At 42.0% G+C, this 18,163-nt stretch overlaps 2 protein-coding genes across 2 annotated transcripts in view; one reads left to right on the top strand and one right to left on the bottom strand.

Moving 5' to 3' along the window:
- LOC109945802 (uncharacterized) overlaps positions 1-11,863 on the bottom strand; it is a 41,318-nt gene extending 29,455 nt beyond the window's left edge. The window contains exon 1 of the mRNA XM_020552160.1: positions 11,761-11,863. Coding sequence (XP_020407749.1) covers positions 11,761-11,863 — 103 coding nt within the window. The remainder of the gene's footprint in view (positions 1-11,760) is intronic.
- LOC542670 (somatic embryogenesis receptor-like kinase 3) lies at positions 11,756-17,755 on the top strand. The gene is made up of 11 exons (NM_001319769.1): positions 11,756-11,990; positions 12,694-12,826; positions 12,913-12,984; positions 14,561-14,704; positions 15,170-15,241; positions 15,331-15,402; positions 15,487-15,602; positions 15,700-15,828; positions 15,905-16,246; positions 16,352-16,746; positions 17,139-17,755. Exons 1-11 carry the CDS (start codon positions 11,906-11,908, stop codon positions 17,448-17,450), a joined length of 1,872 nt encoding a protein of 623 aa, NP_001306698.1. The 5' UTR covers positions 11,756-11,905; the 3' UTR covers positions 17,451-17,755.
- The last annotated feature ends 408 nt before the right edge of the window (positions 17,756-18,163 follow it).

The following is an 18,163-nucleotide window of genomic DNA, read 5'->3' as shown; positions in this document are numbered from 1 at the left end:
TCATTCTCAGCGTCCATGTGTGGACATGAGGCAATGAAGTGGCCCAGCTCCTTACTCTTGAAGCATATCCTTTTTCCTCTTCCCTTTTTGTTCTTAGAGGACATAGATAGATTGAATTTTTACCTTTTTTGTTGTTCATGTTGATTGCTTCATTTATTGCTTTAGGAACTTCCTTCTTGTGGAGTTTGACGCTTGCTGCGGGTTCTCCCTTCTCAAGCTTCTTCACCACGCGCCTGTGGATATCTTGAGGAGGTTAAGTATGGTGTCTTCTCCTTAGTTGTCTTGTTTTCTTGTTCCCAAGAAACTTTTCTTTTGATCCTACAACTTGTTGCTCAATCAAAGATTGGCCTTTCTTTGAGCAGCAGAGGTTAGCACATGACAAAATATTATCTATTTTCACACATAAGCAAGAATGAGGTTTATATGAATTTAAACTGTCAATAACAACCTCATGAGCAACATTAAGCATGATATGGCTATCCACAAGATTATCATGAGAGTAAGACAACATATCATATTTTTCACTAAGACAAGTTTCTCAAGATTTAGCAAATCTACATGACTCTTAAGTATGGCATTTTCAATTTTAAGTTGAGCAACACAAGATAAAGCATCAACATTACTTTTTTGATCAAATAAAACTGAGTCATATCATTGGACCAAATCATCATGAGAGCACTTTAACTCTGCATGTTCTTTGGTCATCTTCTCCAAGCAGTTTTTTGTCTTGATGAGTGACTCCTCCAGTCTGAGAAGCGTCTCACCTTATTCGTTGTTTCTTCTCAACAACTTCATCAAGAGCATCTTGTCTCGTTTGTTGAGATTGGTGTAGAACTGACGAATTTTCTCTTCTCCAACACCATCGGTCTCATTTTCCCTCTCATCATCATTAGTAGAAGCAATACGAGAAAAATGTACCTTGTGGTGATGTAGATTCATCCTTGCTATCATCATGTTTCTCCTCATCATCGCTTTCATCTCCACTATCATTGTTAGCAACAAGACATTTATAACTAGTGGGAGACGAACCTGTTAGTGAGTTGGACTCACCGTTTGGTTTCCATCATTCTTGTTCTTCTTCCTTGGACAAGTTAGTACAAGCAACAGAGGGAGTAGAAGCAATACACATGTACTTAAAATATTCTAACTTAATTCTAGTCCATATATCATGAGCATCAACAAATAAATCACTCTCACTACTCATGATGGCAAAATAAGCATTTTAGAAAGAGAGTCAACTAAGATGTTGCAAGCATGGTGTTTGAGAGATAAATATCTTAGGTCTAGCTTAGAAGGATTTTACATCAAAATACTTCTACTAAAAAATTGTCTCAAATCAGGATCAATATACACGAAGGTATTATAAATAGAGACAAACCAAGATTTATAATTTCAACCATCGCCTAAAAGGAGTTCTAGAGTTACATCTTGTGACGACAACGTCAACTCCGAGCGACTAAGCCCACACCGGAGAGGTCTATCTCTGATACCAGTTGAAAGTTCCCTTTGCCCGAGAACATGATCTAGATGTCACCTAGAGTGGGAGTGAATAGGCGAATAAAAATTATCACTTAAAACTTGAAATCTTACTATGCTCGAAGTCTAATCGCAGTAGAAAGAATGACACGTCGAGTAGATCGCAGCGGAAATGAAGTTCCTGTCTCAAACTATCCTGCACTTCAAAGACAACCTATACCACAGATAAGTACTGAAATGCAAGTATAAAAACAATCAAGACAAAGAGACAGAACACATCACAGAGCAGAGCACACATATGCAAGGGTTTATCATGTGGTTCAACCAAGCCTAAAATGATTGCCTAGTCCACGTTAGAGTTAGCCACACCTTGGCTTGGAGTATCTTACTCTGTCCTTTGTTTGTTCAGATCCGTCAATGAGACAGATAGAGCCTTCCACTATGATGATGTTGGTTATAATGATGTCGTGGCTGCTTACAGTCTTCTTGATATCACTTTGATAGAGTAACAATGCACTCAAAATCTTGCTCTAGCTCTTAGCAACACTTCTCTCTAATGGCATATAACTTCGCCACTACACAAACTAGAGAGCTACACAAGAGAGGGAGAGATAGAATTGATCACTATGATGTATGCACTTATCGGCTACACTTTTTCAAATGGGTGCCTAGGGGTCCCTTTTATAGCCCCAAAGGAGCCCCTAGTTGTTGCCCCTTTCCATTCAAAGAGGACCCAAATCCTGAAAAAATTGCCTCTGCTGCAGGTGCATCGGACTATCCGTACGCCACCGGCAGGTGGCAGCTTGGCAGCAACGGTCGTAGAATCCTTTAATGGGCCACTTTCCTTTCGCGCTGACGAGCACCAGACTTTCTGATGCGCCAGCTAGCTGTTGAAGATAGCCATTGGAGGGTTCGGACTATCTGGCATTTTTAGTAGAGACACCCGAGACTGGGTAGAGGGCACCGAATTGTCCTATGCTACCCAGTCAGCAGCACACTTATGTGCTTTCCTCATTTTCTTTTCCTTTTAAATTCAACTTTTGGAAGGACCTTCCTTTGACTTAGACAAACACATTTAGAGTACAAACTAATTGACTAAGTCCTAGAAAGTTACCTCTCTTCAAATCTACTCCCAACTTTTATATTTCGCCTTAAACAGAGCTCTGAATGACACTTTCTCTACAAACATGGTTAGAGAGCAAAACAAAAGTGCCATATGCATAGTAGAAGGTGTATGCAACATATTTGAACACTCAAAACTGCATACTCAACCTTCTTCGCTGTTTTGCTTCTTTTGGCCTGTTTGAGGTCGATGTTGGACTCCAAAACACCAAGTCTCTATGACTTGATCTAGATTGCCATCCACGAGATCCAACACCTTGCAAAGTCACATAGAACATATCCAAACATAGGAACAACTCAAACTAAAGGTCAGATGAACTTAGCTCATTTGGGTTGCTTCTAGGTTCTAGCTTTGACACTATTACTCCTTCTAGTGACCTTGTTCTACATCTTGAGCTTGATCTTGAGCCTTATGGCTTACACCACATAACCATAGATGTTACCTCATTGATTGTAAGTCACGTCCTTAGATAGTGATCCTCGATTCACCATAGCTCTTCTCAACTCGATCAACCTTGAATTAGCAAGTCTTTTTGTTCACCCCGTGCTTTGGGTTCCTCAGCCTCCTTGACCTTCTCCCGCACACTCAGTACCTTGAAGATCTTCTTGGCTCCATCCTTAGCTTGATAAGCTATCTTCAAGATATGCACGCTGAGTCCCACATAAGTAATGTTTTCTTTTACTTGTGATGTCCACAACCATGATCAACTCAACCTTTAGATCACCACACTTGAACTCTTGTGTTGAACTCTACAAGATTTTCAGTAAGCAATCGTTCAACACTTAGTACACCTGTCAGTTCTTTAATTGGGTTGTCATAAAACCAACTAGAGAGCTTTCAGTACTACACAATTTACCTTTGTTCGTTGGAGGGCAAGGCCTCCTTCCCATGTTTTCTTCTTCTACGATCTGACACTAGTGGTGAGGCTGTCCGGCTGTCACACGACAACCGTGACGAGGGGCAGGTGTCACACAACAAGATAAAGTCTCGGGAAGGCATGCACAGAGCATGTATGGGGTGCGGGGTTGTAGACCCGGCCCACAGGGTGGGATATGGTTTACCTCCTTGTGTCACAGGACTGGTCTTTTGACTGTTCTCCAGCTGGCCTTGTCCAGAGGTGGACCACTATGTAGTTATCCACGAACTCGTTTGTGCTGGTGGCCTGCTACTTCATTATCTCACTTTTCACATCTCTCGTCTTGGGATCCGGACTTAAACTACTTTGTCGTGTACATAGTAGACACAATGTTGCTGCTGCTAGTGCATGGTACAACTGGGATCTCCTGTGTCTCCATTTTGGTTTAAGATAACTTCCCTCTTAGCATGGTGTAATGAAGTGTCAGATTAGCCCAATGGCTCCCATTTGTGTAGAAAGAGGTGCTTTGTTTTTTCTCAACCGTAGAAATCAAATTTACGAGTATGTCCATACCACGGACGAATCAAGATGATACACGTGTAGAGATGAGAACGGACAGAAAAAAAACTCTCCCCGTTTCTGTTCCCACATTTTATCACTAAAAATGGAACCGGGCTCGGAATCGTAGGGAGCGAAAACGAGAGCGGGATAAATGGGTGTACGAAAACAAACGAGAGTAGAAATATTAAGCGCAAACTCATAATAATAAAAGCACACATGATATTGATAACTAACTAACAGGTCAATAACATGAAACAAATAGATATAGAGAGACAATATTTCATTGTTGTTTGCTTGCTAACGGTGTACATATAGCTATTGTTGGTCACTTGTTCTCAAATACTGTGAATCAAGAATAAGGCAACACAATTGTTAATTGTAAGAGACTTTTGTCCTCCGAAGCATTATTCCTCCATGGGTATAATACTCATCAGACGAAGGTCTTAGAAGGACATACCTTCATCATTTTAATAATTGAATCATGAATGCAAAGAAATAAACATAATGATAGTGTCTCAACAATTTATTTATTTCCATATTCCATAAAAGCATATAAGAATATCAACAATATCAATATTGCATTGGTACCTTCGTCTTGCTTGAAGGCTAGGATGCAAGAGAATGAATACAATCAGTGTGAACAGTACGATGTTATTGTTCATCTATTTATAGGCACGGGACACAGCCCGAGCAAAAGTACATTTATGTCCTTAATGTTTACACATGATCATAATACAAATTATAAAGGACTAAGTAGTCTTTTCCTCCTTCGGCCATTATCAACATTCCTCTATTTCGTTGTGAGCCGAAGACCTTCCGTCTGCTAATAGCTTCGACATTTACTATTGTCTCCTTTGAGTCTATCTTCATCCTCTGTGTCATTCGTCATAAGAAAAAGGCTTATCTCCTGGAGACGAAGCTTCCTGTAATGGTTCATGCTAAAGACAAATAGTTAATTATGTTTTTGAGGACCTTCGGAAGGAGAAGGCCCCCAACAGTAGCCCCTCGTAGTATTAATTTGTTTCTTTGTAACAAATTTATGCTGCAACATGAACGGAGGCCTTTAGTCGAAGGTCCGAAAAAACACCTTCTCTTTGCTAGAATAGCGAATGACACTGACATACAGGACCCACCAGATCGTGGGGCGCTGGGCATATAAATAGGAGCCCGCATTGGAAACATTTTTTGTGCCATTCCAATTGTTTACACTGTGCTCATCATTTTAAGCTTTCTTGCTTTGCCTGGTTTGATTGTATTTTAAGCTTCGACATTTCAACGTCCTTCGGTTCAATGACTGACGGGAAGAAGATTGTCGACCCGACGCTATGTGTGTTTTACGAAGCTATGGAAAGAACCAACACAGAAAAGATTGCTCATGAGACATTAGCTGGAATATCTGAGGGTTCTAGTGATAGTGAAGGTTTTGATGTAGAAAGCGAGAGTGAGGACACTGAAAATTGACCCTAGAGACCAAGCCATGTTGTCTTCGGGAAATCAACCATTAAGTAGGGACAGATTTATGCCATGAGAGTAAGGTACTTTCATGATATCTCTATTGTGAGGGATGGAGGAGAAAGTAATGTCCCTCTGCCCGAAGCTGACGAGGTGTTGTTTTATAGGAGCTTCATGAAGGCAGGGCTTCGGTTCCCTTTGGATAAGTTTCTGGTCGAAGTTTAAAAGACTTTCGAAATTTACCTTCATCAGATTACCCCCAAAGCTATTATCAAGATGGGGATCTTTATTTGGGCCATGAGGAGCCAGGGGCTAGAACCAAATGCAAAATGCTTTTGCAACATGCATGAACTGTCACATGAAACAAAGGCTACCGGAAAGGAGCAATATCACAACAACTTCGGTTGTTATAGCTTCGTGCCTCGCTCTGAGGTGAGCTACCCAATTCCAACATTTTGGAAGAGATGGCATGGGGCCTGGATGCAGGAGTGGTTCTATGTGAAGAATGACCTGGCTGAAAGGGAAGATATTAAGGGAATTATTCAACGCCCTATCAGGTCTCGTTTTGGCATTAGGAGACCATCCACTGTCCTTGGAAACGACATTCAAGCATGCCAAATGGCCTTTAACACAGTATGTACTTACATAGGCACAAGGGACTTGGTGTAGGAGCATATCGCTTATAGGGTGTGGACACTCGCAAGTGGGTGGGAGATGCCGAAGGAAGCTGCTGTTGGGTCTAGCCAAGGCGGTCTAGTTTACCTGAAGTACACCTTCAGGTACATAAATCAATTTGATGAGCCGAACAATGACTGGCTAGATGCCATCGAAGCAACCAGTGATGAATTACTTGGTACATATTTGAGGGCTGAAGATGATGCTATGACGACATCCTTCGGGGGTCGAGGCAAAAAGAGACTGAATAGAGTTTTTGATGTTATTGGGTTTGTATACCCAGATTACTGTTACCCTTTGCAGAAGCAATGGAAGAAAAGAAAGACTATTGCTTCGGCAATTTCTGACACGCCGAAGCCGAGAAAAGTTAAGGTTTTAACACACCGCCCTAAGCACGTTGAAACGGCCAAAGAGCCGAGGCCTATTGAGGGGTCTTCTATTTCTGAGCCAATTCACTCCTCCCCTGCCGAAACTAGGACAGAGTCGGCCGAAGAGCCAGAACTGAAGAGAGCAGCAGAACCACCGAAGGCTTCGAGTCCGTTGCAAGAGACAGAGCTACCGAGGGTATCAAAGATTCCTACAGTAACTCCAAAGAGGAGGATGATGGCCAGCGTATTAGACACTATCATGGAATCTGTGAAAGTACAAACTCCTGCTGCAACATCTGATACAGAGGGAGAAACCTTAAAGATTTCTAACGAAGCTGGTGTGGCGCGTGCTCTTTTGAAATTGGACCCTCAGCTCCCGCCGAAGCATGCCCTTTGGGGGCTACTCCTGTGCTTGTGGAAAAAGAGAGTGTAACTGAGAAACTTAAATCTCCTGCTCCCGAGGCACCTACTGAAGGGTCAGAGTTTATCGTGCGACACACTTGAGGGAAGCAATTATCGGAAGAACAGATTACCGAAGCTAGACAATATGCCAGGGATCTGAAGTATCCATAAGGATCCTTGGTATCATTATATCTCATTCTTTTGCAATTCGACAAGTATTTTTGAAGGAGTAATTTCCCTTCTCCGCAGACTTTTGCTGATGCAAGATGATGTAAGATGCGATGCTATGCAATATGTTATGATGCAAAATGATGTTTACGCCGAAGATAAAAAAAATCCACATGAATACACACCCAGACTCTGCATCCCCTTAGGAACGACTTTGGAGTCCCTTCACCTTTTACTTAGGTGATATTTCAGCTCTGCATCCCCTTAGGAACGACTTTTTAGCTTCTTCACCTTTTACTTAGGTGGCATTCAAGCTCTACATCCCCTTAGGAACGACTTTGAAGCTTCTTCACCTTTTACTTAGGTGGTATTTTGGCTCTGCATTCCCTTAGGAACAACTTTTGAGCTTCGGAACTTACTCTACGCGCCCTTAGGAACGTCTTCGGAGCTTCGGAACTTGGTTTTGTCACACTCGATGGTGTAACGACAGGTTTATTACATCAAGTTGAAGGTTAAACCTTACTGTATTATCTTTTGCAATAGAAATATGAGAACAAAAAAATAGTAGAAATGGGGCATATCAAGACTTTCTTTTGACCAAAACGATATGTCAACTTCAGTAGATGTGTCTGGACTCAGGCATAGTGCTGTTAACTGTGCGAGCCTCAGACTGCTCCCGAAGATCACGTTGTTGTTGAGGCCGAAGGTGCCCTTATAGCTGTTGATCATGGCTTGGGGCAGGCACCATTGGTGGGGGTGGCGGTAACTGGGCCCAGGAAGCTTGGGAGTGACTTGCTGAAGCTACGGAAGTCGTAGGCTATTGGTTGCCTACATATTCTGTGATGTATGGAGAATAGCACGAAGCAGTATGGAGGACTTGCTTCGGCTGGTTCTGCCGCGCCTCGCCTTCAGCAATTTCCTTTTGCTTCTGGATTGTGACCTGGCATGTCCTTGTTGTATGGCCCTTATCCTCGCCACAGAAGAGGCAATACAACTTCCTGGGTTGATTACCGAATCTTCCTCCACTAAAGCTTCTTCCTCCAATGCCTCTCGGAGCTGGTGGCCTGTAGGAAGTCTGCTGCATGCTCGAAGACTATGAGCTATGATGGCCGCTCTGAGCACCATTGGGCCTTTCATCGTTGGCATTGGAGTTATGGATTGACTTGACATGCCTGGGATGAAGTCTTCCTCCGAAGCCCCTAGTCATCTCAAAAAACCTGTATGCTTCCTCCCTTCTTTGGCGGAAATCATTATCGGCCCGGATGTACTCATCCATCCTCTGAAGGAGCTTCTCCAGAGTTTGTGGGGGCTTCCTGGCAAAATATTGGGCTGTAGGTCCTAGCCGAAGCCCCTTGATCATGGCCTCAATGACAATTTCATTGGGCACTGTAGGCGCTTGTGCTCTCAAACACAGGAACCTTCGGACATAGGTCTGAAGGTACTACTCATAGTCTTGCGTGCATTGAAACAAAGCCTGAGCAGTGACTGGCTTCGTCTGAAAGCCTTGGTAGCATATCCTTGAGCTTCTGCCATGATGTGATTGTCCCTGACCGAACGGAGGAGTACCATGTCTAGGCCACGCTTCTGACTGCCATGACAAAGGAGTTTGCCATGACAGCGGCGTTGCCCCCATACGAGGATATTGTTGCCTCGTAGCTCATCAAGAATTGCTTTAGATCTGAGTGCCCATCATACATGGACAACTGTGGCGGCTTGTAGGATTATGGCCACGGGGTAGCCTGCAATTTTGCTGCCAGAGGAGAAGCATCATCAAAAGTAAAATAACCCTGATGGAAGTCGTCGTGTTCGTTGAATGGGCTTTCCTGACGAAGCTCCCTATGTTGAGGCCTTCGGTCCTGGTCATCTTGAGTAAGATGACGCATCTCCTCAGCGGCTTCATTGATCTTCTTCTGAAGGTCGACCAGCCGGAGCATCTTCTCCTTTTTCCTTTAGACTTGCTGATCGATTGCCTCTAGATCCCTGATTTCCTGGTCAAGCTGTTCCTCCTGACGAGTCGGGCTGGTGGCCTTTCTCTTTTAGCTCCTGGCCTCTCGCAGGGAGAGTGCGTCCTGATTTGTGTCCAGTGGCTACAAGGTAGCCCCTGGTACCGTTGCCTTCTTCGGCGGCATGTCGAAGGTTGATGCTTGCCGAAGGTTGTGGAAGTGAGTTCACCAGAGGTGGGTGCCAAATGTTGGTCACTTGTTCTCAAATACTGTGAATTAAGAACAAGGCAACAGAATTGTTAATTGTAAGAGACCTCCGTCCTCCGAAGCATTATTCCTCCAGGGGTATAATACTCATCAGACGAAGGTCTTAGAAGGACATACCTTCATCATTTTAATAATTGAATCATGAATGCAAAGAAATAATTTATTTATTTCCATATTCATAAAAGCATGAAGAATATCAACAATATCAATATTACATTGGTACCTTCGTCTTGCTTGAAGGCTAGGATGCGAGAGAATGAATACAATCAGCATGAACAGTACGATATTATTGTTCATCTATTTATAGGCACGGGATATATCCCGAGCAAAAGTACATTTATGTCCTTAATGTTTACACATGATCGTAATACAAATTATAAAGGACTAAGTAGTATTTTCCTCCTTTGGCCATTATCAACATTTCTTTGTTTCATTGTGAGCCGAAGACCTTCCGTCTGCTGATAGCTTCGACATTTACCCTTGTCTCCTTTGAGTCTATCTTCATCCTGTGTGTCCTTCGTCATAAGAAAAAGGCTTATCTCTTGGAGACGAAGCTTCCTGTAATAGTTCATGCTAAAGACAAATAGTTAATTATATTTTTGAGGACCTTCGGAAGGAGGAGGCCCCCAACAGCTATTATCAATGTTATTTGAGCCTTTAGAACACTTATTATTGAGGAGAATCAGTGGCTAGAATGACCACTTATGCTATAATATGTCACTTAAGAATATGAGGTTTTAGTTTGTGCATTAATGCACATTTGGCTCATCCTGATTTTCTTAAATATGGGTTAACTCGGAAAAAACCAGATCCCATAAAAACGAACGGAATAGACCCTCATGTTTCCATATTTTGCCACAAATACACAAATAGATAGAGCAAATATGGAAAATGGTAGGGTCAGGACAAGATTTTTCGGTCCATTTTCAACCTAGCACGCGCATGCAGTGGGAGTTGCAGTGTAGCTATACGAAGCAACATCGTCACTCCAAAATGGCTAGGGATAGATTCAGATGTCTGGAGATTCGAATTATCCGTATTCATATTTGCTTGAAATGCTAATAAGGATATTTGTATTCGTATTCGATTTTAATATGGATATTAAATGGATGTATCCGAATTCGATTTCTAGTTTTTTTGTCAATCCGAATCTAGATTTGTATTCGACAAAACCGTGGAATATTCTATACTATCCATATTCAAGAAGGAAAAAGTATTCCATGAAACCATTAAAAAATATTTTTATTCCAAACTACAAATTACAAATGATTTTATTTTTCATAATATGCTAGAAAAATTATGTACACCATTTAAAGTATTAAAAATATTTATATGATAAATAAATAATTATAGTAATGTTATATTACTAGTGACATAAAATGATAAAATTAATTAATATTAAAAAATTAATTCTAAATACATTACATTATTGGGATTTTTTGAGTCCAAAATACAAATATACCTAGTATAAAAAAATATTTAGAATCCAAAATATCTAATCAACTACAACTCTTCACTTTACAATATATAGATTGATTTGTTCATTATTTTTATTTAAATTTTGGTGCACACATTCATATACTTCATTCATTTTGGAATGACATATTTAAATTTCTTAACATTTTTACTATTTTATAACAATTAAATGAATTACTAGATATCTATTTATTGAAATTGTAAAATAATATGTAAATGTGGTACATATATTTATAAACATGACATAAATTTTTATTGTTAAATACTATATTTTTATTAATGAATATGCTAATAAGGTATCTATTGCTATGATTATAATTTACTTGTAACATGATTTTTTTGTCACCTATAACAAATTAATAATCATTATAATATTATGTTCTAAGTCATGTGAGTATACGAATTCGAACTATTCATTTTATATTTTATTTGATAATATTCGTATTTATATCTATATTTAAATTAAAATATGATAAATAGTGACCATTCAAATTCATATTCGTGCATATCCAATTCGAATCATCTCTAATAATAACGAGACCGGCGTACCGAGGACCGTGTCCACGTGATTCCTGGCCCCGGTCACCTCGCCATGTCAGCAGATGCCCGCCCCGGTGGGGCCCGCGCCTCCCCCTCCCTCCTCTCCGTCCACTAGCCACTAGCTCCATCAAAGTCACCCACCCCACTCCCCGGAAGCACGCCGACCATCACCCGCGCCTGCACCTTCCGTCACAACCACTCTCTCGCTTCCAGGCGGGCCCAGGGTTTCTCTGGTCCCGCACGTCTGTCACCTGCTGTGGAGGTCACCGCGGTGGAGCGCCCCCTTCTTCCGTGAGCGTAGGCGATGGTCCCACCGCGTAGTAGAAAAACAATTTAGGTCGGGACATGCACACATACACACGCGCACAGCCGCACTCGGTTCCAGCTACAGAGAATTCGTCCAGGAAAGTAAAAAAACTCCCCCATTCGCGAGGGACAGGAGGGAGGAGTCACCGCGTGAGCTCAGGAGGAAGAGGGAGAAGGAGAGGCCGCCGGCGGCGGCGCGGCAGACCGGGAACCGCCGTGTAGCACTGGGGTGGTGGACCCGCGCGCCCATGCGTCGGTGAGGTGGTGGGGCCCGCTTGGCGCTCGAGTTGGAATGGCGGCGGCAGGGAGGTGGTGGGCGGTGGTCCTTGCGGTCGCGGTGCTGCTCTGGCCGGGCCGGGTCGTCGCCAACACCGAGGGTGAGTCCTCCTGCTTCATCTCATACGCACTAGTAATGGTTTGGATTTATCCCAAGTTTCGTTGGATTTCGTGGAAAGCGTAGAATTTTTGTCCTGTGAAGTTTCTTTCGTTATGCCATGAACTTCTCTCGTTTGGGCGTTCAGTCTTCAGTACATCTTTGAGTCTACTTCCGGTAGCGAGGCAAGAGAGACCACCAAGCATAGCCTAGTTCGTTTGTAAATGGAAATTATGGTAATATCGTCCTCCAGAACTAAGGAGTTCAATTGGATTGCTAATGTTGACTTTGAAGTGGGATTGTCTGACCGGTTCTTTCTGCTGGTGACAGAAACACTTTTTGCTAGTTCTGCGGTTGGGATGTTATTGATCATCTGTCTCCAGAGATGGAAATTGAAAAGTATAGTTTTGTAGGATGTGTCCCCATGGTCTACCATGAATAGAAGAACATCGGATACTGTAGTACTAATAACAATGGATAAGGGCATAAGGCCAACTGTAATAACTACTAATCTCTGTGATTTGTGAACTTCCCCTTTTCTTATCTTTTCTGTTTTGGAAATTTCAATCGCATTGCTTTTGCCTAGGCAGCATACTTTTTTTCTACAGATTTTGCATACAAGCTCATCACCTGTAGAATTTCTTATATGTTTGTTCATCTTAACTGGAAATATACTTGCTGCTGATCATGCTACCTTTTGTCCACAGGCGATGCTCTATACAGCCTGCGGCAGAGCTTGATAGATACGAACAATGTCTTGCAGAGTTGGGATTCCACTCTTGTTAATCCATGTACATGGTTTCACGTTACGTGTAACAGCGATAACAGTGTTATCAGAGTGTAAGTCGATGAAAAAGCTCTCATATATTCATTTCAAAGTGTTAGTGATGTTCTCCTTCTGGTTCTAAATGTCCCCACTTTCACAGTGACCTTGGAAATGCACAATTATCTGGCGTCCTAGTGCCACAGCTTGGTCAGCTGAAAAATCTCCAATATTTGTAAGTTCTGCATGTTTTGTTTTTTCTAACTGTTTCAAGATGTGGATTTTCTGTCTCTTGTACGCAGCGTCAGAAAAAAGGGAGTACCCACTGCCGTAGGCTTCCCGCACTGTGCGGGGTCTGGGGAAGCGTCAGAATTTTCAAAAAAATGGTCCAGTAACCACTTCTCAAAAAAAAAAAAAACTTAATCCTAAAGCAGTCTTAATTAACTGATTTGTTTTAAATTACATCCTAAGCCTGGCCCACACCATCGCAATCCAATTCCTCACATTCTCTTATTTGTGGGGGCATGGTGGCTTGATCTGTGGATCAGACATGGCTGATAAGCATGTTGATTCAATTTGGAACTGGAGCACTGAAAATTGTTGGCTTGGGAGGACAGCTTGTCGGCATCTTTACAACACCAGCAGATGGCACTCAATGGCGGACAAAATGCTTGTTTGATTCTTGGACTTCCTTTTACTTGGCCACCCAGTGCTCATTTGAGATAGTGTTTCCAAAACTATTAGCTTATTCCGATCTACCTTAGTGACATTAGAATGTGTGCACTAGAAGCTCTGCCACCAGCACACCTCTGCACTCACCAAACAAAAGTGGTAATCTTTTTTCTTTTCGTGTGTGTGTGTTGTTTGTTGGGGGGGGGGGGGGGGGGCACAATGGGTTAGGCTACCTCCAACCATCCTCCCTCCCAAATCCCCCTATTCGTACGTTCTATTCATATTTAAATACCTACCCCTCAACCATTCTTCCCCCATTCATATTTAAATACCTCCCCCTCAACCATTGTTCCCCCTATTTCTTCTCCTCTCCAACCGTTTCCCCTATTTAGCTCCCCTTTGACTCTTTAACTGGGTTATTTGTTTATATATATATATATATATATATATATATATATATATATATATATATATATATATATATATATATATATATATCAGTTTTTGGAGTTTTAAAAAATACTACCATATTTGTAGTACCGTAATACATATTGTTATCTGCTAATTAAACTCAAAAATAATTAATTTCACAATTATTATCGTTGATTAGTGGAGAGGGGGAGATTAGAGCTCCCCCTCTCCACGGGGGGAAATCTTCTCTCTCCCCCGGCGGAGGGCCCCTGAGGGGGCGTCGTTGGAGCCGGCCGGGGAGCACAGCTCCACCCCGGAGCCGACAGGGGGAAGGGGCCGGTGGACCGTTGGAGTCCACCTTAGGGAGGCAGCCTTGGAGGTATCATTTAATTTACTTAAGGTGCTTCAGGATCCGTGCTAGGCTTGCCTCGGTTTATCCCTTTCCCAAGACGCTACTCATGTGGGAGCCTCCAAAACTATGTCTGCCCCTGCTTTAGGATCCGTGCTAATTATTGAGGAGTGCCGGAGTACTTCTCTTGTTTTAAATGTGAATTAGATGTACACTGTTTCAAAAACAAATTATCCATTTATAAGTTAGTTGATCTAAAAAAGTCTTTTCCTTACATTTTATGTGTAACTCTGCTTATTAATTGTTGCATACATTTCATTTTGTAATTCTGTCCTTTTAGATACGAGAATTTATTTATATTCCTTTTTTTTTGTAATAGGGAGCTTTACAGCAACAAAATAAGTGGGGCAATACCCCCTGAACTGGGGAACCTGACTAACCTTGTCAGTTTGGATCTGTATATGAACAACTTCTCTGGCAATATCCCTGACCGCCTAGGGAATCTATTGAAGCTGCGTTTCCTGTAAGATTCATTTTGTTTACCAGTTACTAGCACCCTCATATATTGTTTTACTAGCTGTTTTTAATGCTTAGACAGTTTTCAGTTTTTTTTTAAATTTGTTTGTTTTTTTACTTTTGATATCTATGTCAAGAATGGTCTATGTACTTTGTAACCAGAAAAATAAGAGGAACTTGTGATGCTGCATTTGTTAATTTCTGTGACACGTTGGTATTTGATTAAGTTTGTTGTTTTCCTTTTTGATAGATGGAGTTGGGTGTTTGTTTGGCCTCCTTTCTCTTACTCTTACCTTGCTTATTCTATATTTTTGGCAGTTGTAGTGTTGAATTGTAATTTATCAGCAAAACTCATGGTGTCTGTGGAAAAAGAAAATCATTGCCATTTTTCTTTTTATTAGTGTCTTCTGTGCCCTTATATTTTGGTAAAGTCACAAATATCTATTTGTTCTGTGCCTATTTGCAATGATAGACGTCTTAACAACAACAGCTTGGTTGGTCCCATTCCTGTAGCCTTGACCAATATCTCCACTCTCCAAGTACTGTAAGTAGCATGTGCACTACTACTCTTCTCTTGATGTTTGTTGTGTGTTGAATGAATATATAATATACCAGTTACCATGAAAAATGCAGGGATCTCTCGAGTAACAACCTCTCAGGACCAGTCTCATCCAATGGCTCCTTTTCACTCTTCACCCCTATAAGGTCTTTTATCTGGAAAATCCACTGCTCCTTAGCCTAAACTGTATCTTCAGTGTGCATGATAAATATTACCTGTTTTTTTTACAGTTTTAACAATAATCCAAATCTTTGTGGCCCTGTTACTACGAAGCCCTGCCCTGGGGATCCTCCCTTTTCCCCACCGCCTCCATTCAATCCTCCGTCTCCTCCAACCCAATCAACTGGTAGGTTTTTTAATCTATTTCTATTCTCATTACTACACTAAAACTTTAGCATTCTGGATGACACATTGACACTACTTCCTGGATTGTCTACTATTAGGTGCTTCTGGCCCTGGAGCAATCGCTGGAGGTGTTGCTGCTGGTGCTGCATTGGTTTTTGCTGTTCCAGCAATTGCATTTGCAATGTGGCGCCGTCGTAAACCTGAAGAGCATTTCTTCGATGTTCCTGGTCTGTATCATACGGTGTACCTTTTTTCTGAACCCATATTGCCTGTTTGTTCATCCGCTGGCCCATTTTGCTTCAGCCGAGGAGGATCCAGAAGTTCATCTTGGTCAGCTCAAAAAGTTTTCGTTGCGGGAGCTTCAAGTTGCTACTGATACTTTTAGTAACAAGCACATTTTAGGAAGAGGTGGTTTTGGAAAAGTGTACAAGGGAAGGCTTGCTGATGGCTCATTGGTAGCAGTGAAAAGACTAAAAGAGGAGCGCACACCTGGTGGTGAGCTTCAGTTTCAAACAGAGGTTGAGATGATTAGCATGGCAGTGCACAGGAACCTTCTCCGACTTCGTGGTTTCTGCATGACACCTACTGAACGGTTGCTGGTCTACCCATACATGGCTAATGGCAGTGTGGCATCACGTTTACGAGGTTCTTTATTCTTTATTATAATTTATAAAAAACCTGATTCCATAGTCCCAACTAAACAAGCAGAACGTTAGCTTCCTGTTCTCATTAAACTTTCTGATTCCATAGAGCGCCAGGCATCTGAACCACCTCTTAAATGGGAAACAAGAAGACGGATTGCACTGGGATCTGCAAGAGGTCTTTCTTACTTGCATGATCACTGCGATCCTAAGATCATCCATCGGGATGTCAAAGCTGCAAATATTCTTTTGGATGAGGAGTTTGAGGCAGTCGTAGGTGATTTCGGGCTTGCCAAGCTTATGGACTACAAGGATACCCATGTCACAACTGCTGTTCGTGGAACAATTGGACACATTGCTCCCGAGTACCTATCCACTGGCAAGTCCTCTGAAAAGACCGATGTTTTTGGATATGGGATCATGCTTCTGGAGCTTATTACTGGACAGAGGGCATTTGATCTAGCTCGTCTTGCAAATGATGATGATGTTATGCTTCTTGACTGGGTAAGTAAATTTTCTTCTCAATAGTCATAGTGCCACAGTATTACCGCACTACAGATATACATTTTTCTTTCATACCATTTTGCTGTCTATGGGCTATATTTTATTAGTTTCTTTTCTTAAAGATTGGTGTCAAAGCTAACCCTGTAATCATGAAGTGCCCTCAATCCATTCTCTTAACTAAAGAGCGAGCACTGGCAAGTGACAAGCTGGGTAGTTCACCCTCCATGGGACAATCCATCATGCCTGGAATATGCTAATGCACAATCAGTGGACCTACCATATGCCTGCTGCATTAAAATAAGAACATGTCCAACTATCAGAACAATGGAACGAACCGCTGATGACAAAAACACGCTGGCAGAAATGACTAATTCGCAATCGGCATCTTGCAGGTGAAAGGACTGCTGAAGGAGAAGAAGGTGGAGATGTTGGTGGACCCAGACCTACAGAATGCCTACGAGGAGATCGAGGTGGAGAACCTTATCCAGGTGGCACTCCTCTGCACGCAGGGCTCCCCGTTGGAGCGTCCAAAGATGTCGGAGGTGGTGAGGATGCTGGAAGGTGACGGCCTGGCAGAGCGTTGGGACGAATGGCAGAAAGTAGAGGTGGTGAGGCAGGAGGCTGAGTCGGCACCGCTCCGCAATGACTGGATCGTCGATTCCACGTACAACCTTCGTGCTGTGGAGCTGTCCGGTCCAAGGTAGTAGCCACTCCATGACTCCGATGAAAGAATTCAACACTGAATTGCCTAGATTCAGTCTAATTGCTGCTTGTGTATATGAAAGGTAGCTTTTGGAATTGTTAGCGGCAGTCAATATGAAGGGATGGTTTTTTTTTTTATAATTCCTCGCTAGCCTCAGAAGTCGGGGGGTAGGCTGCAGTTGTGTTAAGGTGAAAATTCGTATACCCGAGGGTGAATTTTTAAAGCATTGTTGTAGTGGTTCGGGGAATGTAGCAGCGATCGTCCAATTGTACTACGTGCTATGAAGAACAGTGCTACCTTTTGGCCATAGTTTTGCGTTTTGAAAAATCTATTTAGGTTTTCTTTGTGTAAAAATACAATTGTCATTGAATTGACGATACACAACTAATTATGAGACTAAAGAATTTGTGGAAGTTTTACTTTAGCTTAGGGTTCCATCTATCCTGGCGGTGCCATCGGAGTCCACCAAAAAGCCATGGAGGGAACAAATCGTTTCTGGATTAATTTCTGAATATAAATCATCACTAGAAGCACAGTAGCTAGCATGCAAACATCTATCATAAAAAAATTAGTATGCCTAGTACGATTGTCTCATTAAATAAAAATAAATACGAGATTAAAACAGAAAGATCTTACTGATTAGATATTTTGAGATGTCTGTGAAGGCAATGACGATAAATGTAGGTGAAGACGCGTAGTCGCACGAAACACTTC

The sequence above is a fragment of the Zea mays genome, chromosome 4 (assembly GCF_902167145.1).
Source record: "Zea mays cultivar B73 chromosome 4, Zm-B73-REFERENCE-NAM-5.0, whole genome shotgun sequence".
Taxonomy (NCBI): Eukaryota; Viridiplantae; Streptophyta; class Magnoliopsida; order Poales; family Poaceae; genus Zea; species Zea mays.
Note: the sequence above shows the minus strand (reverse complement) of the source record. Positions and strands in the feature narration are given on the sequence as shown.